Here is a 16359-nt window from a genome sequence, read left to right as displayed (position 1 = left end):
TGCCAATAGCCATGTGAGTGAGCCTTCCTGGAAGCAGATCCTCCAACTCCAGTACACCTTCAGATGACTGCATCCCTTGACAACAGCTTAACTACTACTTCATGCGTAACTAGAAGCCAGAAGCACTAAGTTAAGCCACTTCCAGATTCTTGACTCTCATAAACTATGTGAGATAATAAATGGTGTAGGTTGCTAAATTTGGAAATCAGTTGTTATGCAGCAATAGATGACTAGAACAGTAAGCATGACAGAGAACGCTTAGTCTTACTAAACCAGCTAATTACTAGCTGCCTCCCCAGGATCACACAGGGATACTGATGGCATTAAAAAGAAGCCCAAGGGGTTGGTCCGGTGGCACAGTGGCTAAGTTTGCACGCTCCACTTTGGCGGCCCGGGGTTCATGAGTTCGGATCCCAGGTGCAGACGTACACACCACTCATCAAGCCATGCTGTGGCAGCTCCCACATATAAACAATAGAGGAAGACTGGCAGAGATGTTAGCTCAGGGACAATCTTCCTCAAGCAAAAAGAGGAAGACTGGCAATAGATGTTAGCTCAGGGCCATCTTCCTCACCAAAAAAATAAAATAAAAAGAAGCCCAAGACTTCCTGGATCACATGAAGTATTTTCAACTTTGGTGCCAATTAAGAGTTGAGATTTTAGAAAAGAAATAAAAAGATAGGAAGTAAATAACTGTTCACAGAGCTACCATAACATTTTAGTTTACTTCACATGGCTTAAAGACATTAGAATACTGGGCTCTGGAAAATATCCAATAAAACTATAAAGAAGAGGGACCTGAGTCCATAGGATGACCTCTATAAAAGTAATAGTCTAGTATTCACTAAAGAAATATGTAGGAAGAGGGTCAAGGATAATATATAAATACTTTTTTAAAGGCTTCATAAATATTTTAAAGCAACATATCTCAGAGTTCAAATTTCCTAACTTTCAGGTAAGATAGCTAAACTGTTCAGAGTAAATATTTTTAAAATAATGGAGCAAAAAAGACTTGCCAGAAAACTGGAGATGAACAAATGTCCACATTTCCAAATAAAAAAAATTACTTGTCAAAATATAGATCATTTTTTTCAATGAATGATAAGCTGAAAAAAAGCAGATCAATAGGAGCCAAAATATACTTACAAAGAACAAAAAATGCCAAAAGATCTTCATTTCTCTCTTAAGAAGTTTGTTAGATTAGTAGACATGTGGAATTATAACCACTTGAGAAACTACAGCCAAATATTGACCGAAAGCCTCTTGTAGTATACACAATGCTTGGTCACTGACCCAGGTCCCTCAAGTTAATAAACTGAGAAAGTTTATTAATATACTAGATAACAATTAGAACTGAAAAAAAAAGTTGTTAAGCAGAAACAATGAGCCAAATCTAACTATGAGATTTAAAAGGAATAAATAGAATGTCTTAAGCTCAAAAAAATTCAAAACAAGTAAATGTTAGGGGGGAATAATTTAATGAAATCACATGTTAAAAAAAAGAACTAGAAGTTTCAAAGACAATATGAATCAGTAAGACAATACAGTTGGTAAAGAGTTTACTGACCAGAGGCTGAATTAATATAAGTAAAGAGTAGATAGATCTATTCAACCTAAAGCTGATCACTAAGAGATTAACACTCAGGACTGGACACTAGGCTTTTTAAAAGGGACAAACTAGAACATAACCAGAAAAGGCAGATGAGGACAGGAGAGGACTAGATACCATGTTATGTTAAAGAGGAATAGTCAAAGTCACAGGTATGGTCAGACCAGAAAACAAAGAAAAGGAGAAAGAATAACTATCTTCATTTACCTGAAGGTCTGTCAGGCATAAATAGATACTAAATCTCTTCATTATCATCCCAGAAGCAGAAAATGATAGAAGCTATATAGGTAGATTTCACTTCAAAACATATAAAAAAAAAGTTAACAATTAAAACAAACCAAATCTGAAAAAATGTCCTCAAGAAAGATAGCGAGCTTCCTAGCACTAAACGTGTTCAAATAGATTATCATTTCGTAGGAAGCTTAAAAGTTATACCCTGTTATATTTCTTGAGTGCTTACTATGAACCTCTGGGGACACACAGATGAGTAAAACAGACATGGTTTCTGCCCTCATATAGTTTACATTCCAGTGGATGAGTAAGGTAGTAAAAAAATAAAAAGTATATGATGTCAGGTAATGAAAGTACAATAATGAATAATAAAGCAGGGTTAAGGAGAAATAGTGAGAGACGGGTGCAATTTCAGTAACATGATCAGAAAAGGCCTCTCTGAGAAAGCAATATCTAAGTAGGGACCTAAATGAAGCAGGCATTGGGCCATATGAGTATCTGTGGGGACAGCATTCCAGGCATAGGAAACAACAAAAGCCAAGACCCAACGATGGGAATGTGCCAGCATATATGAAGAAGAGCCAGATAAGAGTGACTAAAGCACAGTGAACACATGGAAAACAGTAGCAGAAAAATGAGATCAAAAAAGGCAGTCAGAGACCAAATCAGGAAAAGGACTTTGATTTTTATTCAAAGTGTAATTGAAAGCCATGGGAGAGTGGAGAGCAGGGAAGGAGCATAATCCAACGTCCTTTCTAAAGGGATTAATCTGATTGCTCTCTGGAGAACAGACTGCAATAACTTAAGAATAGAAGCAGTTAACAGGGTACTGCAATAGTCCAGGTGAGAAATGTTGGCTTGGACTAGGATGGTAGCAGTAAGGGAAGTGAAATGTGGTCAGATTTGGGATTTATTTGGAAAGTAAAGCTAACAAGATTTGCTAATGGATATATATGTGGGGTGTGAGAGCAAAATCAAGAATGATTTTATGTTTTCTTGTCTTAGCAACTAGGTGAATGGTAATACCCTAGATTCAGATTCAGTAGGTCTAGGATGGCCAGGCCCATGCATTTTTAAAAAGGTCTACGATTGTTTATGATCACTAAGGAAACACTAAGGAAAGAGCAGGCTGAGACAGAGGGAGGTGAGAAGGGAATCGAGCTGTTTTAGGCATATCCAGTTTCATTCCCCTAACAGACATCCAATTGGAGATGTCAAGTGATTAAGAGTATTAAAGTAAGGGGGCAGAGAGTCAGGACTACAGACGAAAACTAGGAGCCATTTTAAATAAATATTTAAAGCTCTGACCAGGGAGCCGGCCCCATGGCACAGCAGTTAAGTGTGCGCGTTCCACTCCTGGCCGCCCGGGTTCGGATCCCGGGCGTGCACCAACACGCCGCTTGTCAGGCCATGCTCTGGCAGCATCCCACATAAAGTGAAGGAAGACGGGCACAGATGTTAGCTCAGGGCTAGTCTTCCTCAGCAAAAAGAGGAGGATTGGCATGGATGTTAGCTTAGGGCTGATCTTCCTCACAAAAAAAAAATAAAAATAAAATAAATAAAGCTATGACTAGATGAGATCCACATAGGGAGCAAGTGTAAACAGAAATAAGATCTAAGGATTGAGACCTGGGACATTCCACATTTACAAGTCAGGAAAAGGAGGAAAATCCTGCCAAGAAAAGCATTAAGTTCCAGCCAGGGAGATGAGAATAAAATAAATCAAGTATGGAATATCAGAAGTTAATTGAAGAAAATGTTTCAAGAAGGTAGTGATCAATAATTATAATAATAATGCTGAGAAGTTAAGGTGAGGGGATAAACTACTTGACATCTAAGTCCTTTCCAGTACTGATTTTCTATAATGTTTCGTTCCCCCTTTTGCCTAGAAGCCTTCAGAGTTCTGAAACTCACCTCTGGTTGCCAATATCCACCATAATCAACTAACAAAACCAGGATAACTCATTAGTGAAAACATGTCACGTGACATAAAGCATGTACATGTGAATTAGAACTTGAGCTTATATAATCAAAGGTATGCTAAAATTCTCCATTTACTAAATGAAAAATATAGAGCAAAGTTATTAACCTTGTAAAAATGAACAAAGAAAACCTAAATCAAAATGGAGTCGGGAAGCCATGAAGGGAGGCTCCTATACACATACCACTCACTACAACTTATAGACACCAGTAGGAAAAAAGATGATTTCCTTCTGACTCAGCAACAACAAGCTCCCTACCACTTGCAGTCAGTGAAAAACCACCATAACCCTCCCCAATTTCCTCCTAAAACCTATAAAAGCTGACCTTCTCTTTGTCTTCTAGGACTTGTCTATGGTTCGCCATAGTTTGCTTGTCCCAAATTGCAATTCCTCCACTATTCTGGAATAAACTAATTTTGGCTAGCTAAGAACCTTCTTATTTCATTTTTAAGGTTGATTTCATGACAACCACAAAGGGACCTGAAGGAGACAAACCCCTGAGAAACTAACGACCCTGGAACCATGTATGGTACCCACTCAAGCCCTTAGTGTTCTCCATTTCCTTGAGTCATCTTCTTCCTTTCGGTTCAGTCTCTTCTCAGATTCGAGCTCCCTCTTTTTGGTTGAGCTCTCTGACTTTATTCGAGATGTTTCCTTAAAAGCATCGTCCTTTGGGTAAGGACTCGGTTTTTTTCCTGAACACCTAAACTAAGATTATGGGATACCAATCCTCTAAACACTCTCAGGATGGCCCTCCTTCTGGGACCCTGGCCAGTTTTATATTGAAAGACAAAAGTCCCTCCTCATGTGTATTTTTAACTAAACGGACTGACCTAACCAAAGATAATTTAGCACTTCAATGGCCATTATGGGGAACCTTCGATCTCCCCAAATTTGTTTTGTCAGAACTAAACTTGAAGACTGCAGCTCTAAAATAAAACAAACTGAATGGGATGCCTATTTCAATTGGTATCCTGAGCCTTCCAAGTGTATGCAGGACTCTAAAATTGCCTCTTAACAAAATACTATTTCTAAATTGACTGAGGCAAATAAACAGTTGAAAGAAGATATAAAGGCATCAGAAGCCTCTTCACCCCTTTCACCCGTTCCCCACTAACTTCCTCTTCCCCTGCTGCCCTACCTCCGCTCCTTTGTATCCTCCACTTCCTCATTCCAACCCTATCACTAAACTTCCCTTTTTCTCTAAACCTCTCCCTACTTCCTCCTCATCCCAACCCATTAACCTTTAAAATCACACCCTCTGAGCATCCTAATGCTAAGCCCCTAATTTCCTATGTCCCCTGGACTAAGGCCAAACTACTAGCCATGATCAAAGATTTTCCTGGAGTTACTGAAGATCCTCATAGATTTGCTGAGGAATTTAATATAGTCATCCAGACTTACCAACCAGGTTTCTCTGATTTATACCAGCTAGTTCACATGCTCATTGGCAAAGGCCAAGCCCAACAGTGGATGAAAACAGCTAATTAGGATGATCCTGAAAAATCTCTAGAACTGTAAATGGAAGACCAACGCCCTGCCTTCTTATTTGATCAGGCTCAGGCAGTCACTAAATGACTTCACCTAGCAATCCCTACAGCTTTCCCAAAACCCGTTGATTGGAATAAGATTCAGGCTTGCATCCAGAAACCCAGTGAACCTGTGCAAGACTATTATAGTCAACTCCAAATCATCTTTAAGGAGAATTCTGGTCTCCCTATGGATGTCAAATCCACTCGGGTAGCCTTCAACTCCATGTTATTAACAGGCTAAACCGGGACCTTTCTCTCTTGGTTAAGAGAACCAGAAAAGAATGGGAAACTATGTCCACTCCAGACTTAATTTTGCAAACAAATTAGCCTGCATCCTAGATGATTCTACTAAGAAAAAGACCATTAAAATTCTTAATCTCCAACTTCAACAGATGGAGGCCCCTAAGCAAAATCCTCCCAGCCTCTATCATAATTATAAGAAGCCAGGATACTGGAAAAAAGACTGCTATAAACCAAACACTCCAGGCATCTTCAGTCATCCAACCAATCTTTCCAATGTCCTCCCACTTCCCAATGATGGGACTCTCAGGAATCACAGGGTCTTTTCCCAATCTTTCCTCTAAACCAGCCTGGAGAAACAACTCTCTAGATTGGGAATGAATTTCTATCCATCCTTATCGATACTGGAGCTACACTCTCAGTGCTCAACCCCACCACTATTAAACAGCCTCTGCCTTGGAGTATTAAAATTATTCAAATAATGAGGGTCTCCAATAAACCTCAACAAGTCAAGAAAAAGACAGGGAATCAAAAATGCTTAGTGCCCTTTTAACAGCAGTGAATAGGGCATACGCTTATGCCCAGACTGGTGATGACAAAGTGAGGGAGCAGGCTGACAAACTGTTTAAAATGTTGCATATTGTGAATTTTAACACCAGATGTAGGCTTTAATGTTGCTTTTCCAAGTAATGAATTCTCAGGAAGATGTTGGATCCGAGGTTGATGTTTTATTTCCAAAATACAATCCAGGAAAACCTGTTTGCACTGCTCCCGTGCACTTTAAACTGCCTAATGGACTATTTGAGGTCTGGTCAATGGATTTCATACAGCTACCCCTATCTCATGGGTATAAATATGTCTGGGTAATGGTTTGCATGTTTTCTCATTGGACTGAAGGTTTTCCATGTAGACAGACCACTGCCTCCTCCATGGCTAAGACCCTAGTGGAAAGGATTTCCACCTGGGGACCCCCTCTTGGACTTCATAGTGATTGGGGAACCCACTTTACTAGTCAAGTACTACAACAAGTCTGTGCCATCTGGCCAGTTCTACAACATTTTCACTGTGCTTATCATCCCCGGTCTTCAGAACTAGTCAAATACCAACGGCATCATCAAAACCCAGTTGGCAAAATTTGTAGAGACCCTTCAAATATCCTGGCCAAAAGCACTGCCACTGATCCTTCTGAACCTTAGGGCCACCCCCTTTGGAACTTACAAACTCCTTTGAAATAATTACTGGACATCAAACTCCTTTGAAATAATTACTGGACATCCAACGCATCTAGCCCCTGCCTCTTTTGATTCACAGGTGATAAAAGGAGATATACTTCCATATTGTAAAGACCTAATTGCATCCATTGAGAGTATGCATGCATACATTAGTAGAACAATCTTTCCATAGCACACTCCCAGGAGATGAAGACCTTAAGCATCACACCTTACAGCCTAGAGATTTCATTTATTGGAAAAAACATCTCCAGAAAGACTCTATTCAACCCCGTTGGAAAGGCCCCTATCAGGTACTGTTAACCAACCCTTGTGCCACTAAACTCCAAGGAACAGACTCTTGGATCCAAGTGTCACTTCTAAAGAAAGCACCCAACCCTGACTGGACATGCACACCAACTGGTTACCTAAAAGTAAAGATTTCCAGGAACTGACATAGATGACAGCTGAAGGAAACAACTTTCCCAAGATGAACGGACCAGGCCTATATATCTTTCCCCACTGTTAACTTCTCGCTTATTTTCTCCCTCTCTTTCTTGGAAAGATAATGCTCTTATCCTTATTTCCCAATCCACTGCCAAAGGGGGGAATCTTTCTGACTGATGAATTTGCCACCAGAAACCCTGATCTGTCCATGACAGCAATGACCCTCTAGTATTATCTTAAGTCTGCTTGCCGTAACAAAATAACCCCTTTCTGTGCAGCCACTGGGGACAAAGTCCACAAAACAGGATAGTTTCTCCCCAAATATTCCCCAAACACCACTGACCCTTGGCTCAAAAGGGCCAATCAACAAATCACTATTAATAACCAAACCCTAGCAGGAGTCTTATGTGTACTACCTGGTTTTATCTTTGTCTGTGATAAATGGAACTCTCAACGGGCCTATAAACATTTGAACAGCTGGCGAATGGGGCCAGTGTTTACCAGGATATTTAACTATCCCTGTTAATATCCATAATAAATCTGAAGCTTCCCATTGGTCTTCCCCACTAAACCTTCTTAAGCATCTTAAATGGGAACTACCTGGGGACATATATGACTCCAGGTTTGCCTCCATAGGAAGAGCCTTTCTCCCTTGAGGTGGAGTTAAGTGCCAAGAGTGTATGATCAGAAATCCCTCCCTAACATTAGGAGAGCTAGCTGATTCCACAGCCAAAGCAATAGCAGTCCAACAACAATCACTTGACTCGTTGGCTAAAATAGTTTTAGACAACTGCATAGCCCTTGATTACCTACTTGCTGAACAAGGAGGTGTTTGTGTGATAGCAAATATCACCTATTGTATATGGATAATCCAACACCTCTGGAGAAGTAGAAACTCAATTACGCAAGATCAAGGCACAAGTGCAATGGTTACAACAAATTTCACCTGACTCTCCACGGCCCTTTGATTTGTTCAGTTGGCTACCTTCAAGTCTAGGGTCATGGGCTAGAACCATCATATAAACTAGACTTGTCATATTACTTTTAATTCTGCTTTGCATAATTATTTTTAAACTGTGTACCTGTTGTCTGTCAAACCTCACAGAAATGACACACCAAACAGAATGATGTTAGCTCAACACTCTGAGATGACTGCCAATGCTTATAACTTGGACAAGATATGATTTTAAGAGTGAAAATGCCTGAGAGTTCCTCTCTTCTACTCTCCTTGTTACTCAAACGTGGCCCAAATGGTTTCTGATCACCATGTACTTTCCCTCCAACGTGGAACATCACATCCAGGAAAGGTCCTTCCTGGCACCAAGGGACAAAACATAATTCCACTAAAATTTGATAACCTAACTCTTGATCAGCAATGCTTTCAAGGAAAGATCTTGATCAAGAGGGGAAAACATGAAAATGAACTAAAGAAACCTAAATCAAAATGGAGTCGGGAAGCCATGAAAAGAGGGCTCTCACACACATATCACTCACCACAGCTTACAGATCCCAGCAGGAAGAAAGATGATTTCCTTCTGACCCAGCAACAGCAAGCTCCCCACCACTTGCAGCCAACGAAAAACTGCCACAGCCCTCCCCAGTTTCCTCCTAAAACCTAATAAAAGCTGACCTTCTCTTTGTCTCCTGGGACTTGTCTACAGTTTGCCATAGTTTGCTTGTGCCAAATTGCAATTCCCCTGCTATTCCTGAATAAACTCATTTTGGCTAGCTAAAGACCTTGTTATTTCACTTTTAAGGTCAATAACCTTTTTTTCCTTCCTTTTTTGAAATCACAAATCTCTTTGAAAATCTAAGATATTCCCTCGGGGTTACGGGGAGTATATTTATGTGCACAATATATATACAAAAAAATATTTTTGCACATAATTGTCATATATTCACAGACTCCATAAAACTATTTTGGAGACAACTAGGTTAAGAATCCCTGATTTAACAATATTTATTTATTCTACTAGGCTAATAAGAAGATCCTGATTTGTACATGTGAAAAAAGTACTCCAAAAAAACAAATTATTAGTTGTGAACAAAAAAATGTGGTACATTTTGAATTAAACTACACTTCTGCCATAAATAACTGCAACAGTAATAAAAAAAAACTTTAAATAAATTACACTTACCACTAACATTTTCAGTTAAAATAAGGTGAAAGACCTGAGCAAAGGCATCAACATCTTTATGTAGCCATATATCAGAAAGACAAGCATCCATTTCCTTTATTAACCATGGTTCAAGGCAATTCACATCTTTCTCTGTCTTTAAAAAAAGGCAAAGATTTTAAATTAGCTAATAGCTTAATCTATGTTTACAAAGAAAGTGAGATGGCCATAATGGTCACAAGAGTTACTAACCATATTTTATAGCATAGGCTTTGACATAAAAGTTTCTCATCTCATCACAAATATTATCACTCACAATACTGTATCTTGTTCTTATTTTCATCTTTTATCTGAGAATGAGCTTGTCAAAAAAGGAGTATGATCCAGTCAAAATATTAATTAAATGTGCTTCTGACAGGATGTTGCTAAATGCACCTATACACCAGTGGTTCTCTCTCCCAACTGCACATCAGAAGGACCATCACCTGGAGTTTTTCAACATTGAAGCCAGGTCCCACATTAGAATCTCTGGTAATGGAAGCCAGATTCCATAGGGCTTTAAAAGTTCCCTAGGTGATGCTAATGTGCAGCCAGGCTTAAGAACCACTAATTTAATGGTCAAAATGCTGTTCACTGAACCAAAAGAATGTTCCCTATACTAAATAACAATTTTTAAACATTCTTTAAAAGTATTTTTAAAAACTCATGTATACTTCATTTGGATATATTAGAACTTTAAACACTGGCAGAAAACGGCAAGCATATCTGTGTTATGTACCTTCTCGTGCTCAAAAGAGTTAAATTCTTTTTCTAAAAAGTGCATAAGTCCCAGCTATGTTCTGCATCACACTAATCACCAATGCCTTTTTAAGAATTCCAAACCAGTATCAAAGACCAGAGGGACCTAGGGAATCAGCTAGTTGTAGTTCTCAAACAGACTCCATAGAACCCAAGGTAGCAGAGGCCCCAACCTGGGGAAGTGGGTGGAGAGCGATGAATGAACAGGCAGGGCTTCTATGAAGTATTTCATTTGTAAAAGATTTTGTGGCAAAACAGAACAAAGAAAAGGAGAAGAGAAGGAGAAACTGAGGTCTACTGTGGGTGATTGACTTTATAAAGTCACAAAGCCAGTTGGTGGTGGAAACAACACCAGTATTGATTATTTGCTCTAATACCAACGGTCTTTACTCAGTTTTCTCCTAACTTAGCTTATCTTAATTGTTTAGTTCATAAGTTCTTAAACTTTTGAAATGATAAAATATCAAGCAATAATAATGTATATGCATAATATCTATAACTATCTTCAAAAAATTTAGAGAAAATATTTAAATAATTTAAACTCAGTATAAAATGATAAAGGATGTTGCATTATTTAAAAAAAAGTGTTAGAAAGTTGTTCTGAAAAATGTGTTGTAGCCTAAGATAAACTAAGAGTTACACTTTAATAATGCAGTAAAAAATTATAATCTTATGTTTTTCAAGCTACACAATTTTCACTCAAACTACCAGCGTGAAACCAGTGAGGTCTTACCAACTGACTGAAGACAGCATCACCACCATCATCTAATAAATCATACTCATCAGTCACATTTGGAACAGTTCTCTGCCTCTGAGATTCAGGTTTGAAAGTATTTTCTTGAGCTGAATACCATTCTGTAAGCGTGGTTTGTTGTTTCTCTTCTAAATTAATTACCAAAGAAAAAATAAGTAGATAAATTCTTTCCTTTTTGAAATATATCCCTTTGTTTTAAAAAATTAAATGAATCTGAAAATACTTAAAACTTGGCTTTACTTTAAGTTAGTTTTTTAAAATATATTAATTAGGAACATTCAATAAAATGTGTTATGCTGAACCATAAAGACACATGAAACTGCTTAAAAACCTCATTTCTTTATCTACTACTAAGAAGTTTACTTCTAAGGCCATAATTCAAGAACAGTATTTTAGCCATACAAAAAATATTGTTTAAATCAATGAATAATATTCACATAGCACTTTGCAAAACACTACTTACTGAACTTTTACCTCCATACTAGTTGTTTGAGATACAAGTTATATACAATTTTCATCTTCAACAGTTTCAAGATCTAGGAGTTTTATAATTTACGTACTAGTGACTCAGCACTGCACTGTGAAATAGGCATTGCCAACTGTTTTTTTTTCAAGTGGAGAACCAAAGAAGTTAAGATATTTATCCAATGTCACACAGACTAAAAGAAATCAAAGCTTGATGCCAAATCTATCATGAATAATGTAGTGAAAAGCAAACAGAATCTAACCCTAATTCAAAAGTTGAGATATAGTATGTCATGATAAGAAATGTATTAACAGGCAAACATGCTAAATTCAAAGTACAAATGCAATTCATAACAATATCAAGATTTGAAAACCTTGACATTTGTATCAAAGATGAGCCTGTTATTACTCACATGCTACTCTTTTCATTTCTTCCCACCCACTCCCCACTCCCATCCTATGAGATATGCTGTGGCATATCATACTCTTATCATATGTGGCATATTATATGTGTAACAGCACATACTCTTCTGCCTCCTTAAAATAGTGGTTGAGTCTTGGGATACAGCCATGCTCAAGTTCCTCAACTCTGGCGCATCCACTTTCAATTCCCCTCTACAGATTATAACTTCCAGACATAAACCAGAATGCAAAAGGCAAATTTAGGATGGTATTTTAATATAATATTATGCAATTATACACAAGAGAGAAACACTTTCAAGTGTCCTTGTACCTCCATAGTATAAGAGTGGAGTAGTCCAAAAAGTCAATATCAATAGTAATTTTCTTTTATATTTGTTTGATAAAAAGCTTACCTCGCTGTTTTTCCTTTTTGTATTTTAACATTTCTTTGTTTGTGTATCCAGTAGTTCTTAAAATATCTTCCAGAAACATTTCTTTTACTTCAAATGGTCTTCCCTGTACTAAATAATAGGATTTATTTTTAAATAGTCAGTCTGCACCTTAGAGGTAATTCACATAAAAACATGAGAATCCCAAGTTAATGAACCTGAGTGTAAAATCCAAAAGCAATTCCACAGGTCAAGTGATCCTCATGATATTGTCATTTAAATATAACTTTGATCTTTATTTTAGACAACTGTTCATTAGCTTGTTTTATCTAGTGTTTACTACCTACTTATCATGTGTGTGGCATCATGCTAGACACCAGGAATACAAATGGTAAGCAGAAACAGAGCTACCTCCTGACCTCTTGAAGCTTGCAAGCCAGCAGAGGAGATACACATTATCCAATGATCCAGAATACAAATGTAAAAACTGAGTTGTGAAAGGTCCTATGAGAGAGAAATACAAGATACCATCACAGTATATAATAGGGGGATTTGACTGAGTCAAGAAAAGCATCCTCAGTGAGAAAATGAAGATCAAGCAAAGGGTGGTAAACAAAATAACTAAACTTATGGAAAGGAAAGAGTATACAGTGAAGAAAAAACAGCACATGCAAAGACCCCATGGTGGGAAAGAGTATGATGTTCTCAAGAAACTAAAAGGCAGAGCTACTTGGAACATGGTGGGAGAGGGGGAATGGAGAGGGGACTGCAGCTCAAGATGAGGCAAGAGAAATAGGTAAGTCTTATTAAGGGTTTAGGTCTTTATCCTAAGGTAAAGGTCATTCAAAAGGCTAAGCTCAGGGCCGGCCCCGTGGCTTGGCGGTTAAGCGCACGCACTCTGCTGCTGGCGGCCCGGGGTTCGGATCCCGGGTGCGCACAGATGCGCCGCTTCTCCGGCCATGCTGAGGCCGCGTCCCACATACAGCAACTGGAAGGATGTGCAGCTATGACATACAACTATCTACTGGGGCTTTGGAGGAAAAAATAAATAAATAAAATTAAAAAAAAAAAGAAAAAAAGGTTAAGCTCAAGGGAGAGTGCGACATCATCAGAATTCCACTTCAGAAAAGACCACTCTGGCTGCAACATGGAGAACGGATTTAAAAGAGAACAGAGTGGATGGAACAGACAAGCTAGGAGTTATTCCGATAGTTCAGGTAAAAGAAGACAATAACTTGAATGAGAGCAGTGATAGGAAAAAGGGAAAAGAGACAGACTCTAGAAACAGAAAGTAAAATCCACAGAACTCAGCATGACATTAGATATGGAGGAATGGTAAGAAAGCGTCAACCATGGTTCTTGGATGTCTGGCTTACAAAACTGGATAGATGATAATGTCATTCTCTGAGGTAACATGCAAGCTCAAGGAGGAACAGGTTGGCTGATGGGTGTGAGGTTTGGTGTTAGACACGTCAAATGTGAGGTGCCACAAGTGTGTGGTGATGGGTTGTAGTTAGTATTTGGGTGGTGAACATGATGTAATCTATGCAGAAATAGAAGTATAATGATGTACACCTGAAATTTATACCATGTTATAAACCAATGTTACTGCAATAAACAAAAAAATAAAAAATAATAATAATAATCCTTGAAAAAAGGAAATAATTATAAAATGACTTTGCAATACTGTATTAGATCAGAATACCTAACTCCAGGCAACCTATATTTGCAGATGAAATAAGGTTTGAAATTTCAAAAAAAAAAAAAAAGTGAGGTGCCAAAATGAGCTTTCAATTAGCAGATGTATAAAATTTTATGTGCCTTATCATCCAGGAATATTATGAGAAGAAAAAGACTCACAGGTTTGTAACTGAGATGAGTAGGTTGATGGTAGGATTAATCAAAACAGGCAACACAAGAGAAGCAGATTTTGTAAAAAAGATTAAGTATTCAGTTTGGGGGCATATTAGAAGTGAGCTGCTTATAAGATATCTAAGTCCAAAGCTCTGGAGAACAGTCTGAACTGGAAATAAAGATTCAGGAGTCATGGGCATAAAAGAGAAAGCAGGGCCGGCCCCGTGGCTTAGCGGTTAAGTGTGCGCACTCCGCTGCTGGTGGCCCGGGTTCGGATCCCAGGCACGCACTGATGCACCGGCCATGCTGAGGCCGCATCCCACATACAGCAACTAGAAGGATGTGCAGCTATGACATACAACTATCTACTGGGGCTCTGGGGGAAAAAATAAATAAATAAATAAAATTATAAAAAAAAAAAAGAGAGAGAAAGCAGAAGCCAAGGGCATGAGAACTTCCAGGGAAACTAACTGTGCCTCTCTAGTACTTAGAGTATAGCACAGAGCAGGAAAGAAGAGGAAAAATAAAGAAAGAAAGGAAGGAGGGGAAGGTGAGTAAGGAAGAGAAAAAAATATGGCTCAAGGGAATAATCCTAGAAAATACCAATATTTAAGCACCATGCAAAAGAAAAGAAGCCCACAAAGGAGAGCACGAAAGTACAGGCTATAATGTAGAATGAGACTTAGAAGGCAGTGTTGTCAAATAATTTATGGGATCTGAGCATTTCACCAAAAAAAGGGGGGGTGGGAGGGCAAACACGAGAAATACCATAGAAAATTTAAGTAAGATTTTTGCGTAAAATTTGAATAGTAGGCTTGGCAATTAAATCAGTGTCAAAACAATACTGGCAAGAATGCACAAATGAACAGCCCCATACACTGCAGAAATGTGAATCATTTCAGCCTTTTGAAAAAGTAAAATGGCAAAACCTGTTAAAATTAAAAAGATACACTCTTTTACTTAACAATTTCATTTTCAGGAATCTATTCCTAGAAATAAAAGCAGTATATAAGGATATATGTACAGGATGTTCATTACAACGCTGTTCATGGTGGGGGGGAGAGAGAATCTAGAACCAACCTGAATGTCCAAAAATAAAGAAATGGTTAAATAAATCATGGTAATTCATATTATGAAATATTAAAACAGGTGCTTTAAATAATGAACCACATCTGGAGCTACTGAACTTCAGGACTGTTCATGATGTACTATCATATGAATAAAGCAAATTGCAAAATAATGTATAAGGCATGTGCTCATTTTTGTAAAATCAATTCCTATAAACCTAATATATATGTATATATTTGCAAATGTTGTATGAACATGGGTAAGATGAGAAAGGATATACACTAGGCTTTAATATCAAGTAATGTCAGGAAAATAGGACATGAAATAAAAAGAGGATGGGGCAATTGTGAACTTTTTTCATATATATGTTTATATTGTATTATTGAGGTGAACACAAAACTTTTTCAATTTTTGAAAAGGAATTTAATAATTTTTTTAAAGAATAGTGGCAAAATCAGTTTTGAATTAAGGACAAAAGTTCAGTGGCAGCATATTCAGAAGTAGATGTAAAGTAAACATGGGAGTGTGCACTACTCTTTCAAGGAGTCCAGCAATAAAGAGAAATCTACAGGACAGAGTTAAAGGGGAATACAAGGCCAAAATAAAGCATATTTCCTTTTAAGACTAGAGAATTGGCCTCAAACACAATAGCCAAGAGTTGTAGATGGAAAAGGAGAGGATGAAAATACAGAAAGATCACTGATTAAGCATATCTCAGAGGAAACAGAAATAGATGCCCTCTACTTCACAATATTCCCCAATTCCTATTACAATAAATATAATCATGTCAAAAAGTATTCTTTCATAAAAATCCTAGAAGAAATCTGATAATTTAACTTACTATATATCACTGGACAACTTCCAAAATATCGTATAAAAAGATTTACATCCAAGGCAGCACTAGAAAGAATTAGTTTCAAAGTTGGGTGCTTCTGCAACAAATCTCTTAACTTTGTAAGTAAAAAATCACTGAATCGATCCCTTTCATGTACTTCATCCTGCAGTAAACAAAAATAAAACCACGGAACAGTTAAAACATTATGGATTATTAAGTCTTTAAAATTATGGAGCCGCTGGGTTTTACACTAACCCAAATTAAATATGGACAAGGCCAATGAGTATTAGCAAAAATTTTGTATTATGAACAATTCAGAAATAATCAGACATTAACAACCTATTATGGGTAACAAAGTACTATCATTTTTTTCGCAGAATATAAAACCCACAAACTGCAACAAATTCTGAATTAGTGGAGTCTAATTA

The 16359-nt window shown here is 37.7% G+C and overlaps 1 protein-coding gene across 2 annotated transcripts in view; it reads right to left on the bottom strand.

Moving 5' to 3' along the window:
* Positions 1-16359, bottom strand: part of YTHDC2 (YTH N6-methyladenosine RNA binding protein C2) — a 73771-nt gene that overhangs the window by 40308 nt on the left and 17104 nt on the right. Inside the window, exons 7-11 of one of the 2 annotated variants that reach the window (XM_058538649.1) lie at positions 15938-16094; positions 12586-12678; positions 12199-12306; positions 10898-11046; positions 9388-9523 (exon numbers count right to left, since the gene is read on the bottom strand). In XM_058538649.1, the coding sequence (XP_058394632.1) occupies positions 9388-9523; positions 10898-11046; positions 12199-12306; positions 12586-12678; positions 15938-16094 (643 nt within the window). The remainder of the gene's footprint in view (positions 1-9387; positions 9524-10897; positions 11047-12198; positions 12307-12585; positions 12679-15937; positions 16095-16359) is intronic. The other variant, XM_058538656.1, reaches the window with a different exon arrangement.

The sequence above is a fragment of the Diceros bicornis genome, chromosome 1 (assembly GCF_020826845.1).
Source record: "Diceros bicornis minor isolate mBicDic1 chromosome 1, mDicBic1.mat.cur, whole genome shotgun sequence".
In the NCBI taxonomy this organism is placed as follows: Eukaryota; Metazoa; Chordata; class Mammalia; order Perissodactyla; family Rhinocerotidae; genus Diceros; species Diceros bicornis.
Note: the sequence above shows the minus strand (reverse complement) of the source record. Positions and strands in the feature narration are given on the sequence as shown.